Source organism: Pelodiscus sinensis, chromosome 3, assembly GCF_049634645.1.
Source record: "Pelodiscus sinensis isolate JC-2024 chromosome 3, ASM4963464v1, whole genome shotgun sequence".
NCBI classification, from domain to species: domain Eukaryota; kingdom Metazoa; phylum Chordata; order Testudines; family Trionychidae; genus Pelodiscus; species Pelodiscus sinensis.
The window spans coordinates 153,023,687-153,040,516 of record NC_134713.1 but is presented as its reverse complement, the minus strand read 5'-3'; the positions used below and the strand labels follow the sequence as shown (position 1 = coordinate 153,040,516).

The 16,830-nt window shown below is 46.3% G+C and overlaps 1 protein-coding gene across 4 annotated transcripts in view; it reads left to right on the top strand.

Annotated features, from left to right (window-relative positions):
• Nucleotides 1-3,377: 3,377 nt before the first annotated feature.
• EPRS1 (glutamyl-prolyl-tRNA synthetase 1) overlaps nucleotides 3,378-16,830 on the top strand; it is a 64,924-nt gene continuing 51,471 nt past the window's right edge. For 2 of the 4 annotated variants that reach the window (XM_075925214.1, XM_075925215.1), the window contains exons 1-3: nucleotides 3,379-3,566; nucleotides 7,649-7,733; nucleotides 12,728-12,827. In XM_075925214.1, coding sequence (XP_075781329.1) covers nucleotides 3,524-3,566; nucleotides 7,649-7,733; nucleotides 12,728-12,827 — 228 coding nt within the window. In that variant the 5' untranslated portion in view covers nucleotides 3,379-3,523. Of the gene's footprint in view, nucleotides 3,567-7,648; nucleotides 7,734-12,727; nucleotides 12,828-16,830 lie in introns of all 4 variants that reach the window. The other 2 variants (XM_075925213.1, XM_075925216.1) reach the window with 2 other exon arrangements.

Sequence of the window (16,830 nt, the reverse complement as noted above, 5' to 3'; positions counted from 1 at the left end):
CCTGCCCCACCATCTCACCTTCAGCACACTCTTTATCCCATGTCTTGCCTGGGTTAGCTGGACTTGAACTAGCCATACTACCCTGCTTAGGCAAACACCCTATCCCCTAGGCCATGCCAGAAGTCAACCCCACTAACGCACTCTTGATTCTGCCTCTGCCTGCATGGGGTACCCCAGCCCCAGGGCCAGCTTTAGGAAGAGCGGGACCCAATTCGAACAATTTCAATGGGGCCCCACAGCAATTGTGGCTGAGCAAAAAAAAAAAAAAAAAAGCCACACAGCACAAAAACCGCGCACACACACACCCTCCCATGGCACAGGAAAACCCTGCAGTAAACTCACACCTCCTGTAACTCAGGCAGCTGACGCACTCCTCCTCCGGGGCCAGCAGATATGTATAATTTTTGGTGATGCCCCGTTAGCCACGCACCGCTGACCCCCATTAGCCAGGCCTCTGGAGGTAACACGCTCGGGGCAAGATGGACACATGACCAGAAGTAAAAGGTGTCATGTCACCCCTGTAGAAGGACTTTTCCCACCATCCTCCTACCAACAGGGATTAGTTTGGCCCCCACCAACCCCCCCTCATGCAACTATCCTACAATTGCATTAACCTAATGTGTGTGACATTAACTCGGGGGCAGAGACACTGGGGGAAGTGTTCCCTCTAAGGTTATGTCTACACTCACGGCTTCTTAAGTAAGTACGGCCATTCTTGCGCAAGAACCCACAGAGCAGCCACACTGCCTGCCTGCTCTTGCACAAGGAAATTTACAGTATGGCATGGTAAGAGAGGGCATCTTGCGCAAGAGCTACGCTCTTTTCTAACAGGTGTAAGCTCTCTTGCGCAAGAGGACAGTGTGGATGCTCGGCAGGGATTTCTTGTGCAAAAAACCCCTATGGCTAAAATGACCGTCGGAGCTTTCTTGCTCAAGAGAGCATCCACGCTGCCATGGATGCTCTTACGCAAAAGCACAGCTCGCACATGGCAGTGTGGACATGTTCTTATGCAAGACTTCTTGCACAAGAACCCTTGCGCAAGATGTTCCTGCACAAGAAGCCACCAGTGTAGACATAGCCTAAGAGTTTCCTTCCATGAATGGATTTGTGTTTTGCACCTGTACTGAGTTCATGTGGCTTGTTTGGATGTGCCACTGTGGCACCCAAGTTATTAATAAATGTTATAAACCTTTACCTTTTCTCTGCTGCCATGTCTCCTCCCCTTGCTCCATCAGCTCCCCTGTTGCCTGCTGCCCCCCAACTCCTCACCCTCCTCTGCTGTCCTGATTCCTGCCCTTCTCACTGCCCTCAGCCCTCCTGTGACCTGCCCCCCTCCACCAGCCCTTCTCTCCCCCCATGCCCACTCCTCCAGTAGCCCCACTCTGATCATGTGACCTACCCCTCCTCATCCCCTCTTCCAACACCTCCCTCTACACACCTGCCCTGCCTCTCTCCACTGGTGCTGGTCCTTCCCGTACAGGTTTCTGCCCTTCTGCTTCACCCCAGAATACCCTGGCACCTGCACCTTTCCTTAGCCCTGCACCCTCCTGGTGCCTCCTGCTTCCCTCACTACCCCTGCCCCCTTTGCCCTCTTTTTCCCTGATGCCCACCACCTCATCACTCTCTGCCCCATTCCTCTCCTGCCCCTCTGTGCCCTCACATATGGCTTGCTCCACCCCCACCTTTCTCATGCCCACCCCTTCTTTGAAGCCTTCTCCCAGCACCTCCCTCTCCCCCTTCTAGTCCCCAATGCCCTTCCCTTCTTCTCTCCTCTCCCAGCATCACTCTGTCCCCCCTCCCACTGACACCTCCCCTCCTGCCCTTTTCCTCATTGTCTGCACTTGGCCCCCTGGCATTTGTCTCTCCTCTACCCTGTCTCTTGGTGCCTTCTCTCTTTTTTCCCTCTCTTCACAAGCCCCTTCCTCTCTTCTCTTCCCCTCCCCATAAGCCCTTTCCTGTCACTTCACCCCTCCCCCATCTGCACAAGCCCGTTCTCGTTCCCCCTAGTTTTCCCCCTCCCCTACCTTCTGCCTTCCACTTTGCAGTGCCCGAGTCTGCGCTCAGGCCCCAGACTTCAACCCTGGAATGAGGCCACGCGATGGAACGTGCCTCCGAGGAGTTTTAAAGTCCCAGGCCGTACCCCACGTCACGCTCACCTGCAAACGCTGTGCATGGCAGCAGCGCACGCCGCACTGAGAGCAGCACACGGCAGGGACGGGACAGGACCAAGGGGGATGCTCTGGGAGGGGGTGGAAAAACGTGCGGGGGGGGGTCTGAGGCCCGCTCCAGGCAGAGACCCAGCTCCACATATTGCTGGAGCAGGGCCCTCGGCTCTGAATATTCACTCACCGCCCCTGGTGCCCAGCACACATCCAGGTTCACAGCACACGGTCCCATTCGGGGGAATCTGCCTAAGGGAGGTCCTGCCTAGTCCCTATGACATGCCAGGACCTGCCCCACCACCTCACCTTCAGAGCACCCCTTCATCCTGCCTTTTCCCAGAGCAGTTTGTGTATTGGCTATCGCTCTGCTCCCAGAGGGGGTAAGGCAGGACTAGAAGCTGCCAGCCGCCGGTGAACACCCTAGGGCACAGCAGAACCACCCCACTTTCAGTGTGCCCTTTATCCCACCTCTATCTGGGTTAGCAAGACTTGAACCCTCCCCTCCCCAGGAGAGCGCCCTATCCCACAGAACACCCCCCCCCCCTCCCGGCTTCAGGGCACCCTTTATCCCGCCTTCCGCCTGCGCATTGCGCAGCGCTTAGCTGCCAGAACGGGACTACAACTCTCCGCGCTGCTCTCCCCAGGCGCTGGGTCCCACACCTCCCCTTCAGGGCGCCCGGCGGCGAGCGGGGAGAGCCGGGCTGGCGCTCCCCAGGCGAGGGGACTTGGCAACCGCAGCGAGCAGGCGGCACCTTTTAGTTTGTGTTTAACTAACCCCCTCGTTTGTGTGGGGTTCCCCTTTGTGAAATGAAATGCCCCAGTGCGGGGCCCCCGGGGTGTTTCCCCGCCACGGGGATGCGACATTTGATTCCATCATGATTATACTCCCGCCCCGGACAGCTCAGGCCAGGTCCCAGCTGTGGCCAGAGGCCTCCCGCGCGCTGGGTCCCAGCATGCTGCTCTGGGCGTGCACATGGCCAGGCGTAGCCATGGCAACCGACGCTCATAGCTACCCCTGCAGCGCGCCCGCCGCGCCACTCTGCACCCTAGTCTAGCCAAAGCTGGACGCGCAGCGCCGCTCCCTGGGGCCGAGGAGTAGCGCAGAACCCACGCGCCCGGAGAACCAGTTTCCGAGGGCAGCTTATGGCTGTAACACCAAACGGGACGCGTGGGGAAGGCCCGGCTGCCCGGCCCCGGAAGTGACGAAGGAGGCGGTGCCCAGCCCCGTGGCAGCAGCTCCCGCGGGATTCGGGCGGCTCGGGGTAGGGGCGGAGCCGTCTCAGCCTCCCTGAGCAGCAGTTCGAGCTGCCCCCTCCCTCACTTCCTTTCTGGCTGGCCAGGGAGCCGGTGGCAGCGTGGCCATGGCGCTGAGCCTGACAGTGAACGCGGAGCTTCCCCCGCTCGGTAAGCGCGGCCCGGGCCCAGCCTCGCTGCCCACGGGGCGGAGGCTGCCATGTTGCATCATGCGGCGTCGCGCGCCGGCCGGCTCCTCCAAGTGCGCCGCCGCCTGGCCCCGCGGGGGGGGGAGGCGGACAGCCGGGCTGACAGGGAGCGGACAGACTGACCCTTTGCAGGTCTCTGCGGAGCTTGGCAGCTCCTGGGCCCCATGGGGCTCGGCCCCTTTCCTCCTCCGCGGCCTCCTTCGTCCTGCCCTGACTGCGCCCCGGTGCGGGGTTGTCGCGGGCGGGACTGACCCGGGACCGGGGGGAGAGGGGTAAAAGGGAGGCGCCGAGCGGGTCATTTCGATGTCTCCTTGGCACACGGAGCCGCGTCCTTCGGCCAAAGTTGCCCCTTCGTTCAGGGGCTCGGCCGTGCCTTATTCGGGACATGGTGCTGAAGCGGGTTGTGCTCTGTCATTGGGGGACTCCGCACCCTCAGTGGATCTTGTTCCCTGCTTGCGGGAAAAGTGACTGAAATACTACTACTACTACTACCAGCTTTGGGGAGCGACACGTCATCTGCGTGGCTTGCAGGGTCTAATCTTGTAGTAAGAGAAAACTGGGTGTAGCAGACAGCGATCTGAGAAAGATCTGGAGCTGATTATAGATTGAATTATGATCTTTTTCAAATGTGGCGTCCTAATGGTAAATGGAGAAAGACAGACTAAATGCACACACAGCAATAATCAGCTAGGGAGATGCTCCCTCATTTTTGCTGATGTATTTTATCTCTGACTTGCAACAACCTGGCTAATGTGCTAACCTCTCTTCTGGTGGTTTCTGTTCAATAGTCTGCTGGCTCTATAGCTGCTTTTAATATTTAATGGAAATATTGGTGCATTTAGTGAATTAAAGGTTATATTTATACTTGGTTTTCTTAAGTTGCTTAACATGTTGTAAACCAAAGTCTTGAAGTGGCTTCAGTAAATTTTTAATTTGATTGCTAGTTGTTTTATACACAGATGCCTTTTTATGTATACAAATAATCGTATGTGCAGAAGTAGAGACTGCTTTTGCAAAATTCCTTGCTTTTTTGCTGCCTGTGTATAGTAGTGGTGTAGCTATGTTGATCCAAGGATATAGAGACACAAGGTGGATGAGGTAATATCTTTTATTGGATCAACTTCTGTTCGTGAGAGACACAAATTTTCTTTCTTACACAGTGCTATTTTTCAGGTCTGGTAGATGTACTCAGCAATCTGTTCCAGCCTGTTTTAGCCGTAACACTAATAACTTTTCTCAGACCAAAAGAGCCCTTGTGCAAGCGTGAAAGCTTCTCTTACTTGCCAACATAGGTTGGTGCAGGAAAAGATACTACCTCATTCACCTTGTCTCCCTAGTGACTGTTCACTTCAAGATCCAATTCAATATTGCATGGTACATTATCTTTGCTGCTCCAATTATCTCGTATGGCTCATCTTGCTATGGCTGCTTTGTCTCGATACGCAGTCTTACCATTGTGATGCAAGAAACTTCTCCACAACTCCTGCTGTCTGGGAACAGCCTTTCATACTTCTACGCTGATATTCTCTATCTCATTGCAAATCACCTCTGAAGATGTGCGTTCTTGCCTTATCGCTGTTATTCTTCGTGCTTTTTGTAAATTGTAATTATTCAACTCTGAAAAATGTTTTCGGATGCATTTTTTTATTAGATGATTAAAAATATTTATTGCTGCATATTTACGCAAAATCCGGCAGAATAAAATGGTTGAGAGACTTTTCACTATACTAAACGTTTTCTAATAATGTCTGAAGAGAAGGGCAGAGTCATCTACTAGATAGCCCTCTTCTGCAGTGCTCTAAGTTCTTATTCCTGGCTCTGTCTCGTTCCTTGGGCATGCCACATCGCCTCTCTGAGCTTCCGTTTCCTCATATGCAAAATGGGGATAATGATACTGATTTTATTTGTAAAGCACGTTGAGAGATGCTGATTAGAAAGTAGTGATTTTTCTACACATGTCTATGAACCACAATGGGTTCAAGAGCTGTGCATAAGATCTCAAAAGAGGTCTGCCTATCACTTGAAATACTTTAGGGGTCTCCAAATGTAAAAGGTTGAAATGATTGCTCTACAGAGTTGGGTGATGGTGATATTATTATTATTATTTATTAAGGACATCATGCAAAATTATAATTAGTTGGGGACTTATTTTGTATTTGACAGTTACTACTGAGTTGTACTTTGAGTATGGATTTTAGATTACAGGATTCTCACTAGGAAATTAGATCAGTGTAACTATGCTACGTTGGTCTATGAAAAATCCATTCCCAAGAGTGATTAAATTAAATTGACCTAACTTTGTTTAGACAGCTCTAGGTACTGTCTCAGGGAAGTGGAATATGTACGCTGTTGGGGAGAACTAGGGATGTTAGCGTACAATTGAATACTTGTATAACTCAATTTTTTTATGCAGTTACACGCCTATTTGATAATCCCTGGAGGCAGGGCCTGCAGCTAAGGCACTCCCAGTGAACTCCCTGCCACACTGCACTGCTGCCTCTGTATCAGAAGTAGCAGCGTGGGGTGGCATGCAGTAGTGGATCCATGAGGGGAGCCGGTTTAAAAATCGGCTCCCTGTACAGACTGGCTCCCATCTACTGCCCTGCACTGCTGCCTCTGTATCGGAGGCAGCAGCAGCCTAGGGATGAAAGCGACTAGTTGACTATCCAGTAAGCATGAGTTTATCGGCTAGTCAACTAGTGATGTGATGAGTCACTTCTCCTACTCCCCTCTGCTGCCTCCTATCAGAAAGAGTCAGCAAGGGTGGGGGGAGCTGGTGCTGGGGGGAGCTAGCTTAAAAACTGGTTCCCCCCAGCACTGTCTCCGCTGGGGGCAGGGGTGATAGAGGCACAGCGGGAAATGGTGCGAGCGGAGACGGAAGAAGTCTCCACTTGTGCCACTTCTGCTGCAGTTCTGTTTTTGAAATGTAGAAGAGCCCCAGCAGGCAGCAAGTAGCAATGAGGGCGGGGAATGCTTATAGTCAACAGGATTAACCAATAAGCCCAGGCTTATTGTTTAATTGTGTAGTCTAGACACTGACATCCTTAAGGAGAACCCCTCCCATTGGTGTAGGTATTGTGTAAGCTGAAGTGCTACTGTGTTGCTGCAGTGTTTTAAATATAGACCCTATGGTGTGGATACAATTGAAACACAGTGAACATTACAAATATAATACTTATTTAAGGGAAAACTTTTCCTACTTATTCATAGTTTATGAACTATGAAACGTGCTAACTATTAATGTAATTTGTTAATTACACAATTCAGCACATACGTAATGTTTTAATCTTCAAAGCATTGTGCAAGCATTAATTCTTGCCTCTCGCACAAAGATGCTGCAAGTAATAGTACCTCATTTTTATAGATGGAAAACTGAGATGAGAGTCAAGTGTCAAACTTATTGCCAAAGGAGGAGTCTGACACTTGGTATCAGAGCTCGGGCATTTCTTGCTCCTAGTGCTGTTTTGAGGCCAATTTATTAATACTATCCTTTGTAACTTAAAATATAGGCTACAGTTAGCTTTTTAACTGCAAAAATCTATTGTGAAAAAGTAGAGTGCATAACCTGCAAGCTGTAATGGGCTTTACAGGGTAAGGCTTTGATCCTGTAATTGGATCTGTACAGGCAGCTCCTTGAGCATGTGTAGGGGCCTGTTGATGTCACACAAGGGTAACTTGGTCAGAGAGGAAACTCCAAGGGCCTCATCTCTTGAGGGGTCAGGATCTTAGTACATTGATAGTACATTGTGTGGGATGTACTCTAGTTTGGGATGAGTAAACAGTACCTTGGGAAGCAAAATAATGTTAAAACCAGCCCCTTCTGAGATCATTGCCGATTACTGGAAGCTTCCTCCCTAGAGCATAAGGATTGCCAGCCAAAAGAAGCTACCCGCTTAAAGACTAGAATGTCAATCCCACACCTTTCAGTCTGAAGGCACCATTAAGACAAATGCTGTGTGTGAATAAAAATGCAATTGTAATCTAATAAATATTCTTCACTTAGGAAGAAGATCAGGCTTATTTTCTTTTCTCCTTTTTTTTTAGGAGCTTTGCTGACTGTAGAGCACGTGAAAAATGATGTCAAAATTTCAGTTGAAGAAGGCAAAGAGACCATGCTCCGGGTATCTGAGTAAGTGATTTTGCATCTCTGCCATCAGCATTGGGTCAGCACTTTTTGAAATTGACTTAATGTTTTGCAGGGCGAGAAGATGAGCCATACTGAATTTATCATTTCATTGTATATTTTTGCAGCAGTTTCAATTCTTACATTTTTAATAGTTTCCCCACCCACTAGTCTTTCTACTAGAAGGTGAAAACATTTAAAGAAAGGTTGAGAAACATCTCCTGTTTTAAATATTTAGCCTGTCTAGTTCCTTATAGAGTGCCCATTTCAATATTATCTAAGCATTCACTTCTTTTATGTACTGTAATATCACAAGATGGCAATCAGTGTGAGACTAGTATACACAAATGTGTACACAGGATGCGCATGTGTGTATGTGCATGTAATGTTATGTAAAAGATTTTATTGTCTGGGTTAATCACATGAAAATAGAATGCAGGACTATGTAGCACTTTAAAGACTAACAAGATGGTTTATTAGATGATGAGCTTTCGTGGGCCAGACCCACTTCCTCAGATCAAAATCAAAGCTCATCATCTAATAAACCATCTTGTTAGTCTTTAAAGTGCTACATTGTCCTGCATTTTGCTTCAGCTACCCCAGACTAACACGGCTACATTTCTATCACTATGAAAATAGAAGTCGCTGTGTCATCCCTCAAAAAGTGTCAATTAATTTTATAGCATGTTATGCCATATCTTGTTTAGGCCACATCTGCTAAAATGAATGCATCCTTCCCCTTCTAAACCATATGACATATCTTCTGTTTTTTTGGGGTAACAGGAAAATACAATTCTGACAAGTTCTAAATATTTTCAGATTAGTTTCCGTTAAATTGTAGAGGTTTTTTTTTTAAAGACTTAATAACTTGTGATCTTCCAAGGATAAAAACATAGGGCTATATGCCCTACAGGCACAACTCCATTGACTTAATTCGAGCTGCACCATCTTGTCTGTACATCATTGATATCAGACAATTCTTCCTGTAGAAATCTTGGGCATGCATGTCTCCCGTGGAACAAACATGATTCTGGTGTTACAAGTTAACATGATATTAGACTTTAAAATGGTCACTAGTCCAGAGCTTACTATGCTAAATATAATTTTGTCCCTCCCTCCACCAGACCTTCCACCCCCCTACAGTCCTCCCTCAAGCCAAAATCCTCTTCTGCACCCATACTTCTTACCAGACCCTGTATCCAATCCCTGCCCTAGGTCACAATCCCCCTCCTTCACCCAAACTCCCTCTCAGATCCCATACCTTTTCCTGCACTCCAGTCCCTTACCTCAAGCTCCATTCTGTATCTAATCTCCATCTCAGACCCCACAGCCTCTCCATAGAAAAGTGTGGCCCGTGACCACTTACTAAAATCTTGGCATGACCGCTCCCCACCATCAAAAATCAAAATGTGCAGATAGGCAAAGTAAGAATAATTCTACTTGAAAACATGTGTTAGATTTAAGAATATTTACTTTGTCAACATTGTCTTAATATACAATTTGTTATTTTAAAGAGTATAAAGCTTTAGCTTTTAGAATTTAATTATTAAATAACTACTATTATTAAATAATTAGTCTGATTTCCCCCCCCCCCCATAATTTCTTGCAGCTGCAAAAATTAATTAAATGGAAACAGAAAAATTACTCAACTCGTAATTTTTAACAATTGTGAATATTTAAATTGATACCCATTTTAAAAATCACTAAAATTGTGCAAAAATACACTTTGCCAAGACTTGTTATGGTTGCTATTTCCTATTAAACCTTGATGATTTTGTGTAATCTCAGATTCTGCACATAGGTAGCAAAATGTAGTCAATCTACCAAGTGAATTTTTGTTTAATAGTAATCTTTGACAGGGAGAGACTGATATTGTTGCATTCCCTCAGCACATGATGGTTTGAAACTTTCTGTAGAAATGACCTGTAATTCTTTGGAACAATGTTGCAAATCCTATTCAACCACCTCCCGGACCCAAAAGATTTTTGGTTTTGTTGCTGTCAGTTCATGTCACTTTTCATAGAATTCCTTCCTATAGCTTTCGCTAATAACATCCGCGTAGCTGTGGTCTTTATGCTATTTATAGGTTGACACTTTCAGCATCTTTTGGCAACCACTTAGAATAATCAAAATTTTTGGTTTCTTTTTTTCTTCAATAGAAGGGAAACAAAAGAGATCTGTCCCAGAAATGGGGAAGGATGTATTCATAGTTTTCTAAAATAATTTAAAAAATTACTTGAAAATTTTGCAACCATAGTCAGGAAGCTGCTGAATATAAGCCATGTCAGGATTATTTCCCCATTTCTGTTTACTAGTCTTACTAATTAAAGTAGGTTGTTGAAAGCAATAATGGTATTTTCTGCTGCTTTGCATTTCAGGCAGGCTTGCTTTTAGGGAAAGCATATTGTGAATAAATATGTACTTGTCAATCTCGGTTGAAAAGTTCTGTTTAAGAAACGGACTCCAGCATGATATAGCAATCTGATTTGTTGCACATTTATAGATGCTATAATATGTCTTTGATTTTGATAATGCACCTATTGATCTTTCATGTCCTGGAGTCTAGAAGTTTTGGAGGGGAGAGTTACCAAACGTTGAATTCACATATTTCATTGTCAGTTTCAATACTATAAACATGGGACTGAACAGAGGAGTAACTTGATTTAAAGGCTTGTTACTGTAGTTAATAAATCAAGAAGCTCTCCAGATCATATGTAAATATTTGAATATTTTTGTGGCTGTCTGTTGGCAGCTATCAGATTGATTAACTGCCATATATGTGTAGTACGGATATAAGCGCCATGCTTCATGGGCCTCATAACTCCACCACTGTCAGGCTTATTTGATAGTTAAGGTGACTCAGTGTAGACATTAGATTGCTTACTTGGACTAGTGGCTTGTCATTCTTATCAAGTTTGTGGCTCCATGCTGGCCCCATGAAATTGGTAACAAAGCCAGGGTCACAGTTCAGACTGTCACTTTGGGGTGGGTGGAGGGCTCCAGCTAGAGCAGGGGTGAGGAAACTTTTTTGGCTTGGGGGCCACTGACCCACAGAAAAATCAGTCTGGGTCACGCACAAGTGAGAAGCAAAAAAAACCAAAAAACCACCCCCTTCCCCAAAACAAACCTTCACTGACGTGGCACCTGACTGAAGAAGAAGAAAAAGAAAAAAACACTCTTCATGTTCCTCTTGCACACCAGAGCCATGGGGGCGCCCAGGCTAGTAGATTTTGTATGCTGCAGCCCTGCAGGGAGGCAGTGGGGGACTGGAGTGCCATCATGTGCTCCCCAGTGCTAGGGGGGAGCCTCTGGGGCCAGATTCCTGGACCTTAGGTTCCAACTCCAAGTTAGAACCTTATTGCTTTCTGGGCTTCCCACTGTAAGTCAGGGAAGCACCTGGGCAGTAATCTGACATACTTAAAATTCTTCATCCATACCAAATGTTACTGAGTCAGCAATGTGCACACAATAGGTAATTAAAGCATTGATAACCAATAAAATAAAGCATTTAAGTTTTTCCTGTGTCGCTTAATACACATTTGATGATGAAAAGGACTGTGGACTATTGGAAAAGATTATTATTCTCCCCTAAGAAGCATAATAATTATCAGTGTGCAGAGCTGCTTTGTGAATATTAATGAAAATATTCTTTAAAATCTAAATGTTAGTTTTGAAGCAAGACGTTCTAAAAACTGGACAGTGGGGAAGGTCCAATGACTGAGAGTGGTGGGGATAAACCATTGAAACAAATGTGCCTGTCAGATAAAGAGTTTCCAAGTAGTGCCATCAGTAGGAGGATACTAGCATTATCTACATTGGGATTTCAAAAGAGCTAGTGTCACTGTGTTTAAAGACAGCCACAGACCTATTGTGTGATCTTGGGCAATTCACGTCATGATTTTGTCCCTTTTTGCTATTTAGGTTGTAATTGTGGGAAGAAATTTCTCCAGCTGTGTGTGTACACAGCACCTAGTGCTGTGATGCCGCAGTTCAGTTAGGATGTCTAGTCCCTGCTGTAATATAAATAAAACAAAACCAGAGCTTATACAATTCTGCTCCTATTAGGGTAGCATGTGGCAATGTTGTGCCAGTCCAACATTTGAACATCAAATTCCACCACAATGTACTTGTTAGCTGATGAGGAAAATGGAATAAAAAGAGAGAGACAGTAAAGGGTGTTCGTCAGGAAAGAATCTTCATAAACATAGCAGAAGCAAACAAGCAAAATGAGTAACAGGCAAGCCTGGGCAGGGACCTCACAAGCGTGGGCATACCTCACAAGCTCTTCTTTTCTCTCCAGCAGCCCTTTTTACAGTATTTATCTTTGCACAGGTGTTCAGGGAGGGGACTTGACAAAATTATATTTGATTTAACCCCCTAAGTGCTGAAGGCTAGGCAGTACCTCTGCACTCTGATTATATTTTGGGAGGGGAGAGGTGCAAGAGAGAAAAATGTTACTGGGTATTTAGTTGTGAGTTGAAGTAAATTATTTTTTCCCTTTCTCTCCCTCCACTTCCCAATAAAATGTTCGTGTTTTAATGGTTTACCTAATGGTTTATAGTGTGACCAGCTGGAAGGGGGGTATGAGACATGTTGCATCGTCATTGATAGGTGTCTTACGCCAGGTAGACCTGGAAGGTTGGCTTAAGGTTTGCAACTCAAGCTAAGTAGAGTACATATTTGGCTTACCTTAACCTGAGCTTGGAGGCATCACCAATTTGCTCCCATCGACTTCGCTTACTTTTCATGGCTACAGAGAATACAAGTGCCAGCTGGAGCTTCCCTCAGTGTCTATACTAGACTCACTAAATCAAATGCCAGAACATCTATCTCCGGTGCAACAAGTGAAGATGTGCCATATTGTTCTGGTAGCTGTATGCCCACTACTTCACCTAGAAACGTGTTGATGTTCATACAGCCTCTTTTATGTGTAATTTGTGTAATTACACTCCATTTGCTAGTAATAAGTTACTTCATCTTTAATTTTCTGTTTTTTATAGCCATGTTGTGTTCACTGATGTGAATTCAATAGTTCGCTATCTGGGTAGAGTTGCCACTTCTGCAGGGCTATATGGCTCTAATCTTCTGGAGCACACTGAGGTGAGAAACAACTATTCATATTTGATTTTTTTCATATTGGTTACATTTATGCTCATTTGAGGATTTGCCATGGGTTTTGCCCACAATAGCTCATAAGTAATATATATTATATAATGTATAAAAAAAATTGTTAGTCTCTAAGGTGCTACAGGACTATACTTTTTTAAAAGTTAGTCTAACATGGCTACCCTTCTAAGACATGTGTAGCCTTTGAATGATATACCATTTTTCTCTTGAGGGTCTGGCTATCTGAGGTGTTGAAGCTATGTTATTGTGAAACTGCCTCTGACTATATGAATCCATGCAGCTGAACGTGGGAGAATTGTTCACGACTACTCCTAAATACACTGATCTCTGGTAGAGCGTACATTTCTTTCTTTCCATCTCTTCAGTTTTGATTGTCATTTCCTTTGTGTACCATTTGTTTTTCTAACAGAGCTGTTTGTGGCCTCCATCAGAACAGCACAAATAAAAAAATATTCCTGTGTAGCGATCTCACCAAGTCTTATCTTGACCAGTTACCACATTTTCTCTCTTGCCTCATGGAGTTCTAGGATGAAATTTTCACATGATTCCCAGTCTGTGCACTGTAGCCAGGCAGGCTGCATTGTGATCTGAAAATTTGAATGGACATTTCCGAAGTTGGAAGTCCCTCCCATGGAGTCCTACATTTTCTAAAAATTAAAGCTAGAGATGACCCTAATGTTTCTGTTCATTTATATGAACAAAATGAAGTTATTACAGTTATCACTTGGTATGATGTAGAATGAAGAGGAAGTTTTCCTGGCTTTAGTCTAGACTAGCTGTATGTTGAATTTCCTGAGATTTATAGTTGTAATAGAATTATTTTGGCTGAGTAGGGTAATGAGGGGTTTAACAGCCACCCTTACAATATTCCTCTAAGCCGTTGCAGGTCAATCTTCAATCCTGGAAACTGCCGTCTTTTCATGTAAGGCTACATCTAGACATAAACCAGTATTTTTGAAAGAGAGCTGCTTTTTCGAAAGAGAGCACCCAGACAGTCTCTTTCGAAAAAGCACTGTTTGCATTCAATAACGCCTTTTTTCGAAAGAGCACTTTCGAAAAAAGGCATTATTCCTCATAAAATGAGGTTTTCTGCAGTCGAAAAAACAGCAATGTTCTTTCAATTTAATTTCAAAATAACACGGCAGCAGTCTAGATGCAGGTGAAGCTTTTTTTGAGGGGGGAAAAAAAAGGGCCACTTTTTTCAAAAAATCCCTGTAGTCTAGATACACCCTAAGAGAAAAGTGCTGCTTTATGTCGCTTATGACTGTGTAGTGATTTATAGGTCTTTGTGGTTAAATTTACTTCCTAACCCAAATTAGAACTTGAGCCAAGAATATGTGCAAGTGTTCAGAAGTATATTTGCAAGGTCAGTAACTTTGGGAATTTAAATATATTTTCTCAGCTATCAGTTTTCCCAAAACTAAAACTGAGCTTTGAGAAATGTTAAAACAGCTGCCTTTATAAGGGGAATATTTTAGAACGTAACTGGAAATGAGAGTTGAATTTTTATAGTTCTGTGACATCTGTGCCTGCCACGTTGGCTTGACTGTTGGAATAATTCCTACTGAAGTGTACACATGGAATACATTTAGGAGGATTTTAAGAGATACTTTGCAACTGCGGTTTCAAGTTTGTATGCTAGAGCCAGATCCTCAGCTGATATAAGTGGGCCTGGCTCCACTGAAGTCTATATGGTTGTCCACTTACACCAATTGAGGATCTAGCCCTTACAGCTTAAAACAGAAAAATGAGTAGTCCTATTGCACCCTATAGACTAACCAAAATAGAATCATTAGTTTTCATGGGTGAAACCTACTTCATCAGATGAATTGGAGTGGAAATAACAGAAACCAAGAGATACAAAGTTGGGCACCTTCATATCTTTCTCAGAATAAACTTTTTATGGGGCATATGAAGGGGAGGAGGTTAGGAATACTGTGGGGGAAAAAATAATTGGAAAAACAGACAGGGAAGAGGGTGGTGCATATGGTCACTAAGTTAGTATATATTTAGCCAGGAAGAAAAATGGAATCAAATGGAAGAAGAATATTGTCCCTTAACAGATTCACTAGTTTTATTGCATTAGTACAGTACAGGAAGTCCCCGGGTTACATCAATCCGACTTACATCGGATCCCTAGTTATGGGGGGGAGGGGGGCGCAGCTAGTGCGGGGTGCCTGGAGGCTGCAGCCTGGCGCAGGACCCAGTGTTTAATGGCAGAGGCGGATTCCCCTTTAAATCTCCCCGCCTGTCCCCCCCAAGTCTCCCTCTTACCACGATGCACCGGGCGTGCCGGGCTCCCTCAGCTCCGCCTGAATGGAAATGCCGCCGCCGGGGCACAGCTAGTGCGGGGTGCCTCCCCCCAGCAGACCAGGGAGACACGGAGCTAGAGCCCCCCCCCCCAGCAGACCAGGGAGATGCGGACCAGCTTTTCTCGCTGCGGAGGACGCGGGCGGCGGGACCAACCCGGCAGCCCCCCCAGCTGCTCTGCCCCGGGCTTCCTGGAATCAACCGCTGGTCAGTTTCAGCAGCGGCTGAATCGGAGACGCCTGAGGCAGAGCTGGGGCGCTGCCGGGTTGGTCCTGCCGCCCGCGTCCTCCGCGGCGAGAAAAGCTGCTCCGCGTCTCCCTGGTCTGCTGGGGGGAAGTGCCCCGCACTAGCTGCGCCCTGGCGGCAGCATTTCCATTCAGGCGGCGCTGAGGGAGCCCGGCGCGCCCGGTGCATTGTTGGACTCAGCTGAGAGTCCTGATTGCGGGAGGATGCGGAGGGAGGGCGAGGAGCAAGCGGGTTAGAGGGAGACCTGGGGCGGGTGGCTGGCGGGGAGATTTAAAGGGGAATCCGCCTCCACTGTTAAACACCCGGCCCTGCGCTAGGCTGTTGCCTCCGGGCGCTGCAGCGGCCGGTTGGGGCGCATGGGGCACAGTTGGGCCCCAGCCCCAGAGACGGGCCGCGGGGAGGGCAGGGGAAGGGGATGCGAAGCGCCGCCGGGGCCACTTTAAAAAACTCCCTGCGCTGAGGCCGACTTACATCCAAATTCAACTTAGCATACCAGTTCCAACTTGCATACAAATTGAACTTAAGAACAAACCTACAGTCCCAATTTTGTACGTTATCTGGGGACTTCCTGTATATGAAGAATTTGATTTCTTCTTAATTGTTTAAGTATCAGCAGAAGTCTTTGAAGCTAATTTAAAAGTGGCCTTTTGTAAGATGTAATCTAAAAGCATGGAAGTTATTACCTATTTTGGACCAAGGCAAAATCTCAGACTGCTGGACTTCCGTGGGCAGATTTTTATCCCAGAGACCAGGTTCTATCCATTGCACTTCTGTAAATCTGAAGTAACTCTGTAGTAGTCAATGGAGATACTCCAGTCTAAATCCAAGCTGATGGTAGGCATTGTCTTTAAGCATATAATACTCTTCTCCGTGAACTGTGTGTGTATCAGTATTGTTCACAATGTTAACAATGCCTGAATCAACAGTGAAATAAGAGTTTCTTCTTTTCGTGTTCTGACAGGGTAGATAAGCACTGGAACAAACTGCCTAGGCAGGCTGTAGGATCTTCAGCATTGGAGGTTTTAAGAATAAAGCCCTGTCAGGAATGCTCTTGCTGTTGTTACTCATGGGGTGTAGTGGGGTGGAGACCTCTCCCACTACTGGAAGGGAGAAAATGCCCCTCCGGAAGCCATTTAGGGTGCAGCCTAGCCCCGCGCAGTCACCTGACTGGAAGGCAAGGGGCAGGGCTAGGACTATAAAAAGCCGGGCTGAGAGCTCAGTCAGGGCCCACTCTCTGAGGGAGACAGAGGCCTGTCCAGAGCTCCTGGCTAGAGAGGCTGAGACCTGGCCTGGGCCTCTCACAGCTAGGAGCTCTGGACAGGCCTCTGTCTCCCTCAGAGGCTGGGCCCTGACTGAGCTCTCAGCCAGGCTTTTTATAGTCCTAGCCCCACCCCTTGCCTTCCGGTCAGGTGACTGGGCG